The sequence below is a fragment of the Phaenicophaeus curvirostris genome, chromosome 2 (genome assembly GCF_032191515.1).
Source record: "Phaenicophaeus curvirostris isolate KB17595 chromosome 2, BPBGC_Pcur_1.0, whole genome shotgun sequence".
Taxonomy (NCBI): Eukaryota; Metazoa; Chordata; class Aves; order Cuculiformes; family Cuculidae; genus Phaenicophaeus; species Phaenicophaeus curvirostris.
Genome location: NC_091393.1, coordinates 124,468,253 through 124,486,635, shown reverse-complemented (window position 1 = coordinate 124,486,635; position 18,383 = coordinate 124,468,253). Strand labels below are relative to the sequence as shown.

The window sequence follows — 18,383 nt, the reverse complement described above, 5'->3', positions numbered from 1 at the left end:
GTTTCCACACAAAAAGAAATGAGGAAAAGCTCAACAAGCTTGCCTAGATGAGTCTGTTATTTAATACTCTTGCTGTGTTATCATAACTGTAATAGCCAATTACTGTTTATAGCCACAACCCTGTAAAGTTATCTGTGTTAGAACCCACCACCTCAATAACTCTAAGGGGAATTTAGAGGTGTAACTTTTCACTTAAATGTAAAATTCAGAGAGCTACCATCTGTAGACATAGTGCCCCTCAGGATATGAAGAAATTGCTGAGACTGTCTAACTGATAATTCCCAGTTTCTTGGGATTATGGGAACAGTGTGCATGGGTAAAGACAAGAAGTTCAGTGTGCATTAAACACATTGAGCAATGAAGCAATTCAGACACAAACAATTGCCCTGGTTGTTTTTTTCTGTATTCTCAGCCTGAGGTCACACTTACACCCAGCCAGAAACATGAAGCCCTTTTAGATAGAATCATACAATAGTTTGGGTTGGAAGGGACCTTAAACATCATCCAGTTCCAGCCTCTTGCGATGGGCAGCGACACCTCTCACTTCAGAGACCCTGGCTTGAATGCTGCAGCACATTTGTACCTAGATTCTGCTCAGATGAATTATCATGATGAGTGCCATATGAATCATGATATTTATTATTGGATAAGGCAAGTAATGAAATAAATGGTGGCAGGATGCTTTATGCAGTTTTGAATTGGATCCTGAAATACCCTGGGAGCCAGAGGAGCAGAAGTGAAGACAAGGGGATAAATCTTGTTTATGAAAACAAATATCTTTGTGTTTCCTAGTGACCTCTTGCAAACTCTGTTCTACTGTTTTTCAGACACTGAGCTGGACATGAATGGGATGGCACCAGACCACAACACTTCCTCCCAGGAAGGCGACCTCCCTCACTACCTCCAGAAGGAAGATCCCTTTGCATCAAAGCTTTCTAGAGAAGCTGACATTGTGGCTGGGTTTTATTTGACAGTGATTGGTAAGGATTTTACAATTCATCTTTGAAATAAGACTGTCACTGCACCCCTGCAGGCACTCCTAAAGAAGGCAGAAGCTTCTGTGTGTTAGATGTGTAATTACATATTTCTTCATACTTGAAAGAAAGATCTAGCAGAGAGAGGAGAGGATGTCTTAAAAATATGGTGTCAGTGGTGTCAATAGAAAATGCTGCTCCAGGCAGTGGACCTTCCAGCAAAAAGTGAAGAAATACTCTTTTTTTTTTCTACTGATAGGTTACTAGCTTGCACTTTGATTTTTCCTGGCCAGAACTTACTTTTGTCCTTATGCCATAAGGTTTTTATGTCCTGTTTCCAAAGCCTTTCTCACGTGCCTAAGCAGCAAAGAGAACACCCTCAGATGTGCTCGTTTGAATCTTGCTCAGCTCCTGGCATCAGCTGTCCTGTTACGTATTATGTTGAATTGTATTCTCTGCCTAACACCACTTCCTTTCATTATGGAGTCTTTTACCATGTGCAAAGTGACTTTTCAAGCAGAATAAATACAATTATTTGTTGGTTAGTGCACACAGATGACAGCTGAGACTGATTTCTACGTTAAGTATTCATATGCCAAGGAGCTGTCATTCACTAGGAAAACACTGGTCTCTATTGCTTCTAGGAATGAAATTGTCCTTCTTCTTGATGATTTACCATCTTTTCTCTGAGCATGGGGGCAAGGTCGTATATTTTGTGTCAATACCTTTGCTTTTTGAGCTTCTAACTGTTGCCTCAACGCTTACGCTTCTTCCCGTGGTTTAGGTTTCCCTATGTTTTCTGGCTCTAGTTTATGTGGTTTCTCACAGCTATTTTCTCAGTAAAGCTGAGCTAAGGTCATGTAACTGTGTTGCACCAAACTGGGCTCCCAGTGTCAGATGGCTGGACACCAGGATGAATACAAGCTGTATAGTATATTCCTTAACATTTAGTTTAAGTTTGATTAATTCTCTTCTATCAGTTCTGCACAAAATGCAAAGATCTTTCAGTCCTACCTTCATGTTTCTCATTTGCTATTTTACTGCTCTCATTCCTGCTCTTTCTCACTGCCTTTCCCTCAACCATTCCAAGTAATCTAATATTTTCTGCAGTGGAGGTCTATCAAAAGCTTGAATAATGCTTATTTCTTATTTATCTTCTGCTTTTGTCTAATACAAACCGGTGCATGTATACCGAGAACAGCATAGAGATAAATCTTCACCTGCCATCTCAGCTCCTCTGAATTCCTTTTTCAATTATATTTATCCTAGATTTTTACATATGTTCTGCTGCTATGCAGACCGTTGTCTTCATTGAACTGTCCAAAACAACCCCCTTTGGTTCTTTTTTCGCTCGGCTAAACAAATTTAGTTTTAATCCTGGGAAATATGTCTGAGGAGTTGAAATGAATCCTTCCAGTGTACACTGTGTTGCCTTATTGTATTGGTTGCATTTAGTGTAGATTTATCTGTTTCCAAAGAAACACCCCCGTCAGTTGTGAAGCATCTTGAAAAATATAGATACAATCAAATTAAGGCAAGAAACAGAAATAATGAATTTCCAGCGGCAAACCAAAAAGCTGACCATGAAGGAGCAGATTCACATGAGCAGTGTGAGGAGACTAAAATTGTAATTTATAAAGAGATGATAATAATTTTGATATTAGTCTTATCACTAAGTGTCCCACCTTCCTGGTGCTGTGGACTTGACATCAAACAGCCTGTGGTGGACTCATTGTACAAAGTGCCCACGGCAGGAGAGGTCAAGCCACAGCTCTGCTGTGTCCAGGTGTGGCTCTAGACAACACATCCTACATTTTGCTCTGGACTTAACTTATTTTTTCATCAGTTCATTTTGCATTGCATTTTATTTGGCTACTTTACCTGCATGGTCATCACTCACTCCAGTAAGAGCTTTCATTAGAGCCTAATGTTTCGCATTTGCCTGTAAATGCTGTATTTGCACCTTCCTTGGACTTGCATCTATAAGATACCACAGTTGTCCTGCACAGATAGTTTTAATTCCTTCTAGCAATCATTAAAATGATTTCAAGCAGTCATTGCTTAGCTGCTGGTCGGTTGTAGCCACAGCCATTTCAGCAACAGCAACTGGTTTCATGTTTTTCAGCAGTATTTTAGGCACTGCATGAAATACAGCAACAGGTATTAATTTGCCAGAGGCCAATAGAAGTACAGCCCCCTCCCACTTTTATAAGGGTTTGCATGAAGAACAAGACAGTTATGGATTACCCTTCAGAGCTAAGCTACAAAGAGATGGAATTAAGCAAAACTGGTGGAAGGAGCAATGTCAGGTCTTCTGTGCTCGTGAATAGATGGGGTAAAATAGCCTTTAAATAAATTTTTCTTACTAAGAAAGAAAAAAAAGGCTTTGCTTGGGCTAATGCTTCACATGCAAGTTGTACCTTACTAAATTAATTTAGCTTATGGCCTTGGGGGTTCCTCTATTAGCTTCTGTTGATGTGCAGATCCATATTTTATTACTCATTCTTGTTTAGGCAGATGGCAACATTTTAATAATAGCTTGGGCTTGCAAAAATATGAGAATTTACTTAAAAGGAAATGAATCTTTTTTTATTCCCAGGCAAATATATGAGTGCCTATTTTTACTTTCTGCAGGGAAAAATAATCCTAAATCTTCTTCTCCACTAAGCTGATTTCTGACAGTTCTGTGTTTCTGTTGGGATGTGAAGAACTGCCATGCAGAGATTTTTGGTGGTGGACAGTGGACCTTGAGGTAGTGGAGTAGGAAATCCAGCTCTATGAAACTATTCATTGATGCCAAATTCCACAAAAAAGGTGTGCCAAAGCTGCAAATTTGCTTTAATTAGCAGCTTTATAGTTAATCCCAGCTCCCAGGTAGCCAAAATAGTAAGTAAAACTTATGTGCTTAAATAGCTCTGGGGCGCAGTTGTGTCCTGTGGTAACTCTGCAGTATTGTAGATTTATTTTGTAAACTGTGTAATCTGCAAAAAAAAAGTGAAAACTGAGCCAGAGCATTCCACCCCTCTACCCAGCGAGGGTATATTTATGTTTTTTATCGTAAATTGTTGTTCAGGCGAAACCTGGTCATTGTCACCTTCTGCCACTCAACTGTGTCTCCTATTCCTTTGAAGATTATTTTCAATATTACAGTAAGAAAATACAAAAAATATATTCTTTTGTCTTTGGAGGAAATTGAGGTTCTTGACCAATCTGTGACAATTTCTCTGTGGACGTATCACCTTTTGTCCTAACTAGCTAATTTCCATGTGCTTTTTTTTTAAATTTTCTGGAAAACTGAGGTCAAACAGGACATGTGGTTATAAGAACCTAATTCTTTTCAGCTTGTCACTTCCCCCTCTAGCTTTTTTTAACACTGACTTGATTGATTTACTGTACGGCTGGGTAATCTGACTGCTGTGTGGAGGATACACACTGGTTGTCAGATTCTTTTAAAGTCCATAGCAAGTAACTATTGATTTACAAACTGTTGTTGCACGTTTCCTCAGCGTGTTATGAAACAGCTTAATTGAAAACAAAATCCTGAACTATCTTCTTTCCCCCTTTATTATTTTTTTTTATTTCTCTGATGGTTTATCATTGCTGTCAGGTTGGAGGAAAAGAATCTTACTTTAAATGTTTAGATTTCTTCTTTTATACACTTCCACATTTTGCTGCAGGCTGGCTCTTTCTCTGTAGGTATCACTTTTTCAGTTACTTCATCCTTGTCTCTTCATGTGTATTTACATAATAGAATCACAGAATCATAAAATCATAAAATCATAGAATAACCAGGTTGGAAAAGACCCACCGCATCATCGAGTCCAACCATTCCTATCAAACACTAAACCATGCCCCTCAGCACCTTGTCCACCCATCTTTAAAACCCCTCCAGGGAAGGTGAATCAACCCCGTCCCCAGGCAGCCTCTGCCAGTGCCCAATGACCCTTTCTGTGAAAAATTTTTTCCTAATGTTCCACCTGAACCTCCCCTTGTGGAGCTTGAGGCCATTCCCTCTTGTCCTGTCCCCTGTCACTTGGGAGAAGAGCCCAGCTCCCTCCTCTCCACAACCTCCTTTCAGGTAGTTGTAGAGAGCAATGAGGTCTCCCCTCAGCCTCCTCTTCTCCAGGCTAAACACCCCCAGCTCTCTCAGCCGTTCCTCATAAGGCCTGTTCTCCAGCCCCCTCACCAGCTTCGTTGCTCTTCTCCGGACTCGCTCCAGAGCCTCAACATCCTTCTTGTGGTGAGGGGCCAGAACTGAACACAGGATTCAAGGTGTTATGATGCCATGGACAGTTGTGTCCTCAGCTGTTTCCATCTGGAAAAGAGCCTTCATTGTGTATCTGAAGACCTTTTCCTTCTGTTTTCAACCCCAGGCTTTGCCCAGGCACACAACCTGCCAGCACCTACCAGATCTGGGAGCCTCCACCACCATGGCCTTCAGCTAGCTATTAGGAAGATCTTTCTAATAGTAGGAAAAATGAAGCATTAGATAACTCATCTAGGGAACTTAAAAAGCTTCTATCACCAAAGACTTAAAAAATAATCGAGTTAAGCAATGGTCAGATACAGGTGTAGACAAAAGGCAACTTAAATCATCACTGGACCCTTCCAGCTGTAGGATGAGGAGGTCAGTGGGCTGGCGCTCTCTGAAATATTGCTAATAATAAGGAGCAGTTCCTTCAGAGGCTTGTCTGATGAAGACATCTCTCTGGACTCCCAGTCAGCTGAAAACGATTCAGGAAAATGTCAGGTGCTTTTGAAAGATATGCTGGCACATAGATATCCTAAATAATGTTAGAGAGAAAATGGCTTTAAGAGAGAAAAGGATTGCGATATATGACAAATGTACAGCAACACTGAGATTCATTCACTTAGCTGCAAGGAAGAAAATAATTCAAATTAATATCTCTACCTACTTAGAATTCAGATTAAGTTTTCAGAGCAATAAGAATTCGCCAAGGACAAATCAAATTTGCTAAGAAAATCTAATATTAAATGGTAAGCCAGCTTCTGTCCTGCTTATTTTTTAAAGTAATATAGAAAACAAAACTGTCAGCATAAAAATAAAAAGTGTTTTCAATTAGACAGTTGTTGCATTTATTACTGAAAAATTGAAAATCCAAGTATTTTTCTCCTGAGTTTGGTAAATTTTTGGTTACAATTACTTGTATTTCTTGACAAATAGTCTAGTTTTAGTCTCTGGGAACCATTTTTCTCTCTACCTCATGGATGTCCCCAGGCTGGAATTCTCGGTTCCAGGAGGACATGGCAGCCCTGCAAGGGGATTGTTCCATCGATGGGCCAGAGGAAACACCCATTTAACTCCTGAGGTTTATTTCCTGAGGTTTGGCCTCCCAGCAGACTCTGAGGAAAATTACGTGGGGCTCAAAGAGACAATATTTGGAGGGGATGGCATTGCTGGGTGGATGGGGGTGCTGCTGGGCTCTTTTTGATCCATGGATAACAGCTGATTTTGCACCCCCAGAGCCATGTGTAGGGAGGCACCACAAAGAGTGACTTTCCTGCCTCATCGACAGAGGAAAGTTGAGTTATTTATGACTCTTTTATAACAGTGGGAAGGTTGGCCATCAACCCAGCACCCAGGGCAGCCACTTGCTTACGGCCCCGGCAGTGGGACCAGGAGCAAAAGCAGTGGAGATAAAGACAGAGTGGAGGTAAAGACAGAGAGACCACTCACAGTGACTGCTGTGGGCAAAACAGACTCATCCTAGGGAATTTAACTTAACTGAAACCAGTTAATTACTGGTTCAAGTGGTGAGAAACAAACATGGCAAACCAAAATGCTTTGGGAAAACACCTCTCCTTTCCCAGGCTGAACTTCACTCCAACTTCTCCCTTAATGCCCTGTTTTGTAGGTCCCTTTGGTGCAGCAGTGGTGGGTCAGGAAGGTGGGATTTCTGCCACTCTTCACTTTTCACTCTTTTCTTCTGCTTCTCTCTCCTTACTTGTCTCCTCTGCTCTGGTGTGAGACCTCCATGGGCCACGGTACCTTCATGGTGTTCACCTTCAGGGGTGATTTTCTTCCTGAAAGGCACGTTGTGTGCCATCCTGTGCTTCAACTCTGGACTCAAACTCTTTCACACATGAGTTAGTGAAGAAATGATTTTCTTTAAGGAAAATGGAAACCAGAAAACCTGTAGTTTTTGGTACCAGTGTGTGTTAATTAGCTCTATGGCTCATTATCTACTTGCAGTGTTGATCCCTGCAAGTCCTTGCATAGTGATATGGCAAAAAATATGTCAGTCAATGTGACCAGGATCCCTCCTCATGCACTGAATTCCATCTGGAAGTTAAAATCAGATTTTTTTTATTTCCCTTTCTTATGATAGGTTTTTATTGTAAAGTTTAAGATGTGATATTAATATCTTGCTTAACATTATCTTAGAAATTTATCTCTCAAACTCTGATTATAGTATTTAATAAAACTAAGGTTGATCAGAGACTGTCAGCCTGATTACAGACAGTTTTTTTGTTCTTGGGGTTGTATAAGTGTTTGTGAGACCAACGAGGTTAGTCAGGACAGAAGAATGGTGGGATTTATATCAGATGCATTCAAATGAGAGTTGTGCAGGCTCAGGTGGCGAAGGCAACATCCTGCTGCAGAGGAAAAAACAGCATTTGTTGTGGGAGGGAGATACCTACAGTAACTGTCTCTATGAGCTGCATAATAAGGATGAGATGATCATGCTTCAGAGTGAAATATCTAGGGTTGGGACTACAAGTTCTGGCTGAAATTATCAGAAAATTTCACAAGGAAGGTGGAATATTATTGGTCTTGAGGAGAATCCTGATTTTATTGGTTTTCTTTTTTAACTATTTTATATTTTTCTAGGGATTCTTTCAACCTTGGGAAATGGATACGTTATTTATATGTCCTCAAAACGCAAAAAGAAGTTAAGACCTGCTGAGATAATGACTGTTAATTTAGCAGTGTGTGATCTAGGCATTTCAGGTAATTTCCTGTCTTGTTTTCACTCATTTTTGCTTTCTCACTATTCTTTCTGGCAGCAGCAAGAAACAGTCCTCTGGAAGGCATGGGGAACCCCAAATGGTTTTTGTTCTATTGTTTGCATATAACAAAGTGGGAAGGGTACAAAATAACATTCCTGAACGACTTGATGGAAAGAAATGAAAAGTGAAGAGGAAAAATATAGGATTGGTTATATTAATCAGGCAAAAGTCCTGTTTGCTGAGGTTTAAGTTTTGTAATTAAAACAAAATGTGACTAGCACAGCTGTACATACTATATCTACCTTATCTTTCCTTTTTTTTTCTTGTTAACGTAATGCATTGACTCAAAATATACGATTTGTGTTCTCTGCTGAATTGATTGGAGTGAAGATTGGACTTCTTTTTTTCCCCAAATCTTCCTATTTCACACACTTATCTTGGCACCTCGTTCAAGAAACAGGTTCTGCCATGGCTCTGCTTCCTGATGATTTCCACAGGGTGGCACCAGCTGCTTGTTCAAAACTACATTGGGCTCTTTTCCACTGATTCCATGTTCCCAGCCCTAAGTCACTGAACAGCAATCGGATTTTGAGCAAATAAGTGTTTTAGCCTTTAGAGCTGGAAAAGATTTACATCATTAAAGTTGCTGATTCGTAGCATATGTCTTAAACCTTGAGATATTTCATGTTTTTCTAGAAACCTTAATCAGCAAGGTCAGCTTTTGCTTGAAAAATTAAAATAAATTGCTTCTGCTTGGAGAAAAGCACATATTATATCAACTTTTCCTTACAGGCTTCAGCTAAAGGAAAAGAATTCCAGAACACTTTGTTTAAAAATAAGTCTTATTTTGAAATGTTTTCAATCACGATGATTTTTGGCATAGAAAATAGATCAAAGGCCATTTTCTGCAAGATTTTATTTTGACGGAAATGTTTTAATATTCTGTTAAGAATGAGAAAAAGAACGTTTAGTTTTGCATCAGTTTGATCTGAAAGAGAATATTTATGGGAACAATCAAAAATGTTTTTCTATGGATCACTTCAACAAAATAGACTTTTGTCTTGATTTCTATGAATAAGTTACTTGAGAGAATTGCAGTCTGCAAGACCTTCTTAGTCTTCTTTATAAACCAATTCATCGAGCTGCTGTGATATTATAGATAGTGCTGTTCAGCCAGGGAAACTTGTCCAAGGCAGCTGGGATATTTTCAACTCCGTGAGGTGCTCTGGACACTCCTGTGCAGGAAGAAATATAGTCACAGGAAGGTGGAATTTAATATTTAATGTTGTTTAAATGTTGCCATTGAACTGTTTGGGCCTTGGACCATTTCAGGTCAGCCTGGTAAATAGTAATGAAGGATCTGGAAAACATACTAATATTCCTAGATTTTAAATTTTTTAGTCTTCCATTCAATTAAAGGTTGATTTTTTTTCTCTATTTTGAGACAAAAAGTTGAAAAAAATACCTGGAAGTGGAGATTTCTGACTAGAAAAATCTCATTTTCCAAACTTACTCCTTTTCATGATATTTACAAAGAATATGAGTGATGTTAATCTGTTTTAAAGTGAGGAAGGAACAACAGAAGCCCTGACTTCACTTCTTCCATAATGAACCACCCCCTTATAAATGGAGACATGAGCTAAGGTGCCACTAGGACAGAGCCTCCAAAACTGTTAGGTATTTCCCTTCTGTTTGGGGATGCTTAAAACTTTTTAATATCTGTGACCAGGTGACTTGCTGAGAGTCACCAAGGAAGAGTGTGGTATGGACAGGAGCTGAAACCCCTTCCACAGCTCGAGTCCATGCTTCAACAACAGCACCATCGTCGTTTTTAAACTAATGTTTCAGCATGGTCTGCATCCTATTGCTGGGCCTTGGTAGGTTTGCAGAAGTCCTCTTTGAAGGCAAATTCCTTTATCTTGTGTTTGAAGACACTCAGTTGGCTATGGAGATACAGCCTAACTAGGTCTGTGCCTGTTGTAAACCTGGACTTACCCAGAAACCATACTGCTTATGTACTGACATGAGTTTACATGTGGACTTAAAACATATTCTTACGTTTTCATAGTGGGAAGAGCTTGCACATGCCCAATACCATGGGTTTACTTGTCATCCATGGTCTGCAGTAAAGCACCTTTTCCCAGCAGATTTTTATCATCCTACTGCAGCATAGATGCTACAGGATCTAGCTACAACTGCCTTGTGCTTAGTCTTGTGAATGAAGGACATTCAAGTCATCATGTGTGTTGTGCATGAAGTCCTCTCTTTCCACGTTGCAGAGCATTTTTACTGGTATTACGTTGGGGAAAGAGGAGGATTTGCTTTTCTGGAAAAGAGTGATTTTATCAGTGAAGGGTTTTATCAGTCAACTGACATTCTTTTCTCCGTTTGAAGTTGTAGGAAAGCCCTTCAGTATAATTTCCTTCTTTTCTCACCGCTGGATCTTTGGATGGATGGGCTGCCGCTGGTATGGATGGGCTGGTTTCTTCTTTGGCTGTGGGAGCCTTATTACCATGACAGCTGTCAGCCTGGATAGATACCTAAAGATCTGCCACTTGTCTTACGGTAAGAAAGAAAAGCTCTATTAAATGACTACAGAAAAATTATATTACATGGTAGTTTTCTAGACTGAAATGATGCTTTAACTCTTTAAAATGCTTTTGTAAAATATAAAGGGGAATACACAGATCAAAGGAACTTATTTGTATGACCCTAGTAGTCCCAGCTAAATTTGTATTGCTGAACATAACACCTTCATTGTTTTTTCTCTTCTTACTGCTTAAGCTGTAAGTTTTAGTAACCACTCATAGATATATCACTTTGTCTGTCAAGTCCTACTGACGTTAATAGATTCAAGTATTCTGTATCTTGCAGGGTCTTATGGCCCAATGCACAAAAGTGTTCCTTATTAGACTCCTAAATTCCTTTAAGATATATGGTGAGCTATTTAAAACATCTAAAAAATCTGGATACGCAATAGGTCATAATAAATGTGATATTGTCACTCTAATACAGAGATGTAACCTGAAAGGGTGAAATAAATTTAGCAATGAAGCTGATATCACCATATCTATCCATATCTTGTACCTCTTGAATATGAAGTATTACATGCTTCATTCTTTCTAGTTAATGGATGCTGTCACCAGTTATAAAGGATGTTTTTCTTGTATTGGAAGGGACTAACCCCTCAACATAACATAGGAAAGACTCAAGGTGACTTTACATATAAGAAATTACTTGCCCATACAACCTGAGGGACATAAAACTGATCTCTTAACTGGTGTTAAGTTACAAGAAATGTTTGCATCTAGGAACTGAAAGTTTGAATTTCTGTGTAAAATGTAGGGTTTAATGTGTTAGTCCTAGCTGAATCTAACATGTTGAACATAGGTGATGATAGGAAGCTTGTAAACTGAAGCTTTTATTGATTAAATATAGTTGTTTGAAAGATAAGCAGAATGACAATATTTTATTCTACAACTCTGGGAATGCCATTAGTGTTTAATAAAATAAATGTCAAAGATACATGGAAACACCATAGAAGAATAATTCTGACCATACACACATGGTGATTTACTGTACTGGAAAAGAATGACAAAGTAAAAATAAATTGTGGGTACGATGCATCCTCTGTAAAGACTTGTCTTTCAGTCATTTGATTTAATAATTTATATTAAGCATCCATCAAAATTTGGCCAGTTAATACATGCAGGAGGATTGGGAATAGCAGCAGCTAGCGAGCCTTCATAATAAATAATGGAAGGCTGAACTATACACTTAGTCCTTCACATGGGTTGAACCTCCATCTCATCTGACCACACACTATGAATATGCCTCTACTGACCACAAAGCAATTTTCAAAATTTCTAGGCAAGAATCCCAGGATCGTTGCTGAGCTGGCTATTTGGATTGCTTCTGTATAGACTATTCTAGGATGTAGATCATCATAGCTTAAAGAAAAGATCTGAAATAAAGTCAGATGGAACCCTCAACACGAGTTCAGGTGGCTAGCTCAGCGGTCACTATCAATACCCAGAGGGAGATGAGATGAACCCTATTGGTTCATTGTTGAAAAGCCAAGAAAACTTTTACTGCAGGTGTAAAATGACGCGTTAAATTGAGCGAAATACAAATGGACTTGAACTTGTAACTCTTGACTTATCTTCTAGGTACCTGGCTTAAGAGACATCATGCGTTTATCTGTCTGGCAATAATCTGGGCCTATGCCACATTCTGGGCTACGGTGCCTTTTGCTGGTGTGGGGAGCTACGCCCCTGAACCTTTTGGGACCTCCTGCACTCTGGACTGGTGGTTGGCGCAGGCGTCGGTGGCTGGACAGGCTTTTGTTCTGAGCATTCTTTTCTTTTGCCTCCTGTTCCCAACTGCGGTGATTGTGTTTTCCTATGTCAAAATAATTTTAAAAGTCAAGTCATCCACCAAAGAGGTTGCTCACTACGATACCAGGATTCAGAACAGCCACATACTTGAGATGAAGCTGACCAAGGTAGGCAGGAAGATTCAAATCAGTTTGCTTTGTTGGGTTGTAAAAACAGTCTTGGAGATTTCAACCCTGTACTCTTCTATTCTGAATGATAGTGCAATGCTCTGAAGGTGTGTTTTTTTGTGTTCTCTTCTATTACTGTCAAGATGGGAAGAGACAGGCACTGAAACATAGTTTTGGGATTAGGGCACTTGAGTCCCTCAGGTCGTGATTCAGGTTGAAGGTTTGCTACAGCCTTCCTGTGTGACCTTATACAAACTGCATCACCTCCCTGTGGCTCCCAGTCCTAAAGCTCTCTTTGGTTTCAGAAACAGTTGTAAAGAAATATTTTAGGGTGTTTGAGGCACCCCGAAGTTATTACAGAAAAGCAGATAAAACTTTTAAACAGTTAATGCTCCTCTGTTAATGAAGACAAATTAAAGCCACTCCTGTTGTATTGCAATTGTTTTTACACAAATAATTTATCAGTTAAGTGCAGCTGATAAAAATACACTCAAGTGATAGAATTAATATCTGCTCTTAGGTCATATCCTATCTTCCTTTTCTGATTGAATCAGTTTTCTATTTGGCAATAGTGAGAGCCACGATCCTTGCCGATATTTGCAATTGTGCTAGGAATCTTGCAAAATAAAAACTTGTACTGAACAAAACCAGATTCCTTAGTTATAAAAGGTTTACCAGCCTCTGCCAGCCATGCCAAGAGGGAGACAGGCAATATCTTTTTCTTGACTGATCAATTTTTATTACATTTTTGAGGAGTTGAACTGAAAGTTATATAATATACAGCCATAAGTGGCATGATGCCTGGAAACATCAGAGAACCTCAGGTAGCTGTTTGTATGGTCCTTGCAGACAACGCAGCCAGTAAAACTGTACTTGCCTTTAAAAAGGTTTCTTCCAGCACAGTATGGATTTACGGTTATTCAGCACCTTTCCTTTGAAGAACAATTAAAACTTTCGATTTAAGGTTGCTTATTTATTTTTGCCATATTGGAGGGAACGTGTAAAACTTTAATGTAATTTGAGTCAAAACACTGGTTGTCCCTTCTGTCTCAGATCTACAGTGGAGAGCATAATTTTGGTTCGTATATAAATATGGAAAATAAGTCTCCATTATAAAATATGGATAATAAGTCTACATCATAACACCTTTAACACCACAACACAATTTATAATGCGCTGTGTTGAAGATCCTTGGCTTGTATTCCCTGTTTCTTCAATGACAGACAACAAAAAAATGCAGAGAAGAATGAAACTTCCCTGAAAACAATATGTGGAACTATATCAAGATGTGGAACTATAGGCTCCACAAAAGGTTATGCAATAACCAAAACCCTTGTGCTTTCTGATGACTTTTATTTCTTAAAATACTGCCAATTACGTTGTTCCTAATGAGTCCAAGTGTAATGCTGTCAGTCTGGAAGCAGTAATAGTCAATGAAAGACAGCAGTATAATGGCATATGTTCTTCAAGATGTATTATTGCACGATGTCATTTGAAGCTGTATCAGCCTGTGTCTGACTGCAGGCTGGTTCAGGTAAAGTCTATTAATTACAAATTTTGCCCCCAAAGAATTATCACTCTCAATTGAATTTCCCAATAGTTACAAATCTGGATTACCCATGTAAATACAGTTATTTTTCAACTGCTGGAACGGGTGTACCCAGAGACCTGACAGCACATGACTTTATGCTTACTTGTTCTGTATTTGTCTTAAAAGGGATTAAAATGATTGGCATTTTTCCAGTGACAGATAAGCCATAACGTGCCCTCAACAGGTTGTGGCAGAAGATAAACCTAGCTTGGCAAAATATTCTCCTTTCTTATATTACCAGTGGCCAACCTCATAGCAGGCGATTGGTCCCACTGGGTTTTGGCATCTTCTCTGTGGGATATCAGCACCACCTGCAAGAGTGGAAGAAGCTCTGCGTTACATCAGGGTATTGCAAACTCTTCTCTTTTCTGCTTTTCCTAATTCCCTTTGCTTCTGTCTTGGTGACTGGTATCAGGTGATACAAAAGAAGGAGCACAAGTTTATTTAGGCAGGTATATACTCTCCTAAAACCAAAATCACCTACAGAGATACTCAGGTTCCCCCACCCTCACATACCATCAGGATCTAATTCAGTCCTGGAAACATCTTCAAAGGTTTTGATTTTATGAACTTTGGAATATGATTTCAAAGGACCCAGAATCTGGAAGACCTGCACTTAATTATTTTTCTGGTTTTGCTTTCCCAGCGTGTGCTTCTTTCATTCTGGTGTGGAAAAGAGACTGGATTTCTTTTTGCCAATCTGAAGAACATTTGATTGGAAGAGGCTATAGAAGTGAAGGTCTCTGCAAATAAGAAAGGAAAAAAAAAACCCAAAATAACAAACAAAAACCCAATGAGACATGTCTCCAGTTTAACCTGCATTCATTTCAAGGATCTTGCTAAGATTTTAAAAGACTTTCAGAGTTCTGTGTTATATATTATCCTAACAAAGAGAGTCTGTATATTTTCAGAAGACTCTCCTCTTTACATGGTTTAAATTTGATGTCAAAGAACTGTTATTTTCTGAAGTCTAAGTTAGTTTCTTCACATTTAGCCTAACTTTATAACATTTTTAAAGCTCTGTGATAGCGCACTCATTAACTGCTCTGTTTCAGGTGAAAGAAAAACAGGCACTAGATAAAGAGAAGAGAAATGCGTGACAGCTTTTGTTCATATTGTAAATTTACCTGAAGCGGGTCACTATTTTTCTCTTCCATTCTGTGGCAATTTCACTTGCAATCTCCTAGTTCTGTGCTGTCAGTGTCTACCTAGATCAACCTCTTTCTCTGTTTTCCTCACACAAGGTGGCAATGTTGATCTGCGCAGGGTTCCTCATCGCCTGGATCCCTTACGCTGTGGTCTCGGTGTGGTCAGCGTTTGGACAGCCGGATTCAGTTCCCATCCAGTTTTCAGTGGTACCAACCTTGCTTGCAAAATCAGCAGCCATGTACAACCCAATTATTTACCAGGTCATTGATTGTAAGTTTGCCTGTTGCCGGTCAGGTGGATTGAAGACACTGCAGAAGGAGAGCTCTGTGAAGAATTCAAGGTAATTTCTTCTTTTAGAAGTAAGATATCTTAAGGTACATAGGGTCCCAAAATGTACCAAAGAAAGATCTACGCAGACACACTGTTCTTTGCATCTTATTTCTTGGTTTTGACCCTGACCTGTTCAGGGTCTTTTTTTGCTATGAAAATTTGTAATGTGACTGTAGGTGTAAAAAGAGAAGCAAGGAGATGATTCTTTTAGATTCAGCTGCCACTCCATTGATACAGTTGGGAAAAAGTGCCATTGGATTTAGTGGTTTATGGGTCACTCCTATTCTTCCGTTCCTTTACTTTCATGTCATCGTATGGGTCATCTCCAGTAGGTGTTGATGACCTCTATTGCCAGTGATGTGAACGAGAGAATTGTGTTAACTCCTTATTTAATTAACCTCTTAATACAATACTATGCCCTTTAGCCACAGAATTAGGAAGGAGAGACAATTTTTCCTTAATCACCCTGTAGGTATCACTCATAATGAAAAAGAACCTCAAAATGGACAAACCAAAGTGTAATAAGATCTCATAAACGGCTTCTTTTCTATTTCCAACTTTCTGGTAAACTCTGTGCTCCCCACTGATAGAGTTTCTGGTACCATTAGCTGTGCACTTGGAGGAAAAGTGGTTCTAGTTCTGTCTTATGCCAGTAAAGTATCTCGCTTCTGTGACTGAACAACAACGAGACAATGATGGATGTTAATCTGGCAGTGAAGACTGATAGAAAGACCACAAATGCCCTACCACATGTCAGTGACTGTGAATCCATAGAATTCCAGTCGAGTAACATGCTTCAAAAACCTAGAATATGTGTTCCTTGGTATGTGCTTATTAGAGACACAAGGTCATTTCATCATCCATATTATTACCTTATCAATTCCAGCATTTTTTGATGTATTGTTCAGAGAGTGAGTCAATATCTTAAGCTTCAACAGCTTCCCTTAGCAAATTATTCTTTAATCCTACACTCAGATTTATCCCACCTGCAGAACACACAGAGTTTATATAGGTTGTAATTGTTTGAAGTGCTGAATTCATAGTTTATCAAAAACCTACCTGCAGTTTTAGGTGAATGAGAGACAAACCTGAAGTAACATTCTGTGAATCTTCAGACTCTGGATTTGTCTATAACCTCCACGTTGCCATTCGGAAGGTTGGAGTTGACGATCTCAAAGGTCTTTTCCAACCTAATGATTCTATGAAATAGGTTTCACCTAGTCCCTCATGGTGAATGCAAGTTGGCCTTTCTAGGCCTGCACGTGAGCTACATGATTGGGAAAAATCACATTCTAGAATTACAAATTTAATTGTCATCTTGGTAAGAACAAAAAAAATGATTGTGCTCTCTCTTTCCCATAGGATGTATTCCATATCTGCACACAGAGACTCGACAGTAAGGAACGAAACCCAAATGGAAGTATGAAGGTTCACTTCTACACAAAGCAAAGGAAAACCTGATGACAAAAAAATCATACTGTCTCAAGTTCCTCTTTCTGTAAATAAATTAAAACCTGATGACACTTTTATTTTACTCCCTAGTCCTGTGTGCAATGTAATTCTCTCCATCCTGGCTGAAGCTGTGCAATTATAGTTGGGCAAGTATTTTATGTACTCAGAAGAAGAAACAGAAAAGATTCATACATGCAAAATTTTTTTATTCACTTCAGAGCCTTTGAAACACTTTTTTTTCTTTTTAGTAGGAACAGAATTGATAATTTGGATGATATTTTCCTTCATGGAAAGTGAAGTATTCACAAAGGCCAATCGTTTGCTAAAGCTGATCTCCCAAGATTCCTGCTGCAATCAGTGGAGAGCTGGAGCATGAGAGAAAGAATTCCTTAGAGGACAAATCAGAGTCAAAACTTCACTTATCAGGGCTCTGAATCACACACTGGAGAAAAATTAGCCCACTGATTATCCCTTGTGAATGCCCCTCCAACTCATGTGACTACAAGCTGTCTTAAAACCACGTTAATATTCAGAAATATTTTGGTTTTAGTCAAGGCAAGGTCAGAAGTGCTACATTCATACACCACAGGTCAGTACTTACGAGTGAGAGGGGACAGGTCTCTTGCTCAAATGCTAGTTTCATTTAAACAATATGAAATTATTAATGACCTTGTAATAAAAAAGCAGAACCTAAGTGAAGTCAGCTCCATACATGCCAATGTGAGCAAACCAAAAGCTTGCACATCTTTTTATCATACTCCAGCCAAAATTATTGTGAAAAGTCATGGCAATAAGCAGACAGCTTTGATTTCTTGGAAAGTAACTTGATTTTTTTCACTTTGTATTGTAATTTCTACCATTCTTTATGAGATCATTATTTAGTATAAAATGACAAATCCTTCCACGATCCTAAGCATGAAACCAGACTCAAAACCAGGGGGTTCATGGGAAAGATTACAGAGAAGACTTTCTCAAGTCAAGTTGTATCCAGTTTTTAAACGCTAAGCCCTGGAAAGATGAGGATTAGGAATGGTTTAGGAAAACAACAGTCCTACCAGAAGAAAGCTTGCAAGTTCCCAATATACACAATAGAAAAACAATGTGCCCTGCAAAGACTTGCAGATTACTGCAGCCAAAATAGCTGTATTGAATCTGAGATGTAATTATTCATTTTATTTTTTTTTTTTTTAATTAAACTAAAGGTAGAGGCATAACTACAGACCTAAAATTGGCAATTTAGTATAAGCAGTTTTTTAATGCTTAAAATAATGATTTTGATGTTTGTGGGTCATTTCTTTAGCAAGAACATGATACCATAAAAAATAAGTTAATTACAAATGATAGTCTCCCACACAGACTTATAATGACTGTTCATTAAAAATAAGGAAGTTATGAGGGTTAAAGTTTTCTT

The 18,383-nt window shown here is 38.9% G+C and overlaps 1 protein-coding gene across 1 annotated transcript; it reads left to right on the top strand.

Moving 5' to 3' along the window:
• Positions 1–678: 678 nt before the first annotated feature.
• OPN5 (opsin 5) lies at positions 679–17,099 on the top strand. Its single transcript, XM_069851085.1, is given in 7 exon segments — positions 679–779; positions 781–980; positions 7,828–7,947; positions 10,341–10,511; positions 12,116–12,450; positions 15,286–15,530; positions 16,883–17,099. Coding segments are annotated over 7 exon segments (1,236 nt in total). The 3' UTR covers positions 16,947–17,099.
• Positions 17,100–18,383: the final 1,284 nt, after the last annotated feature.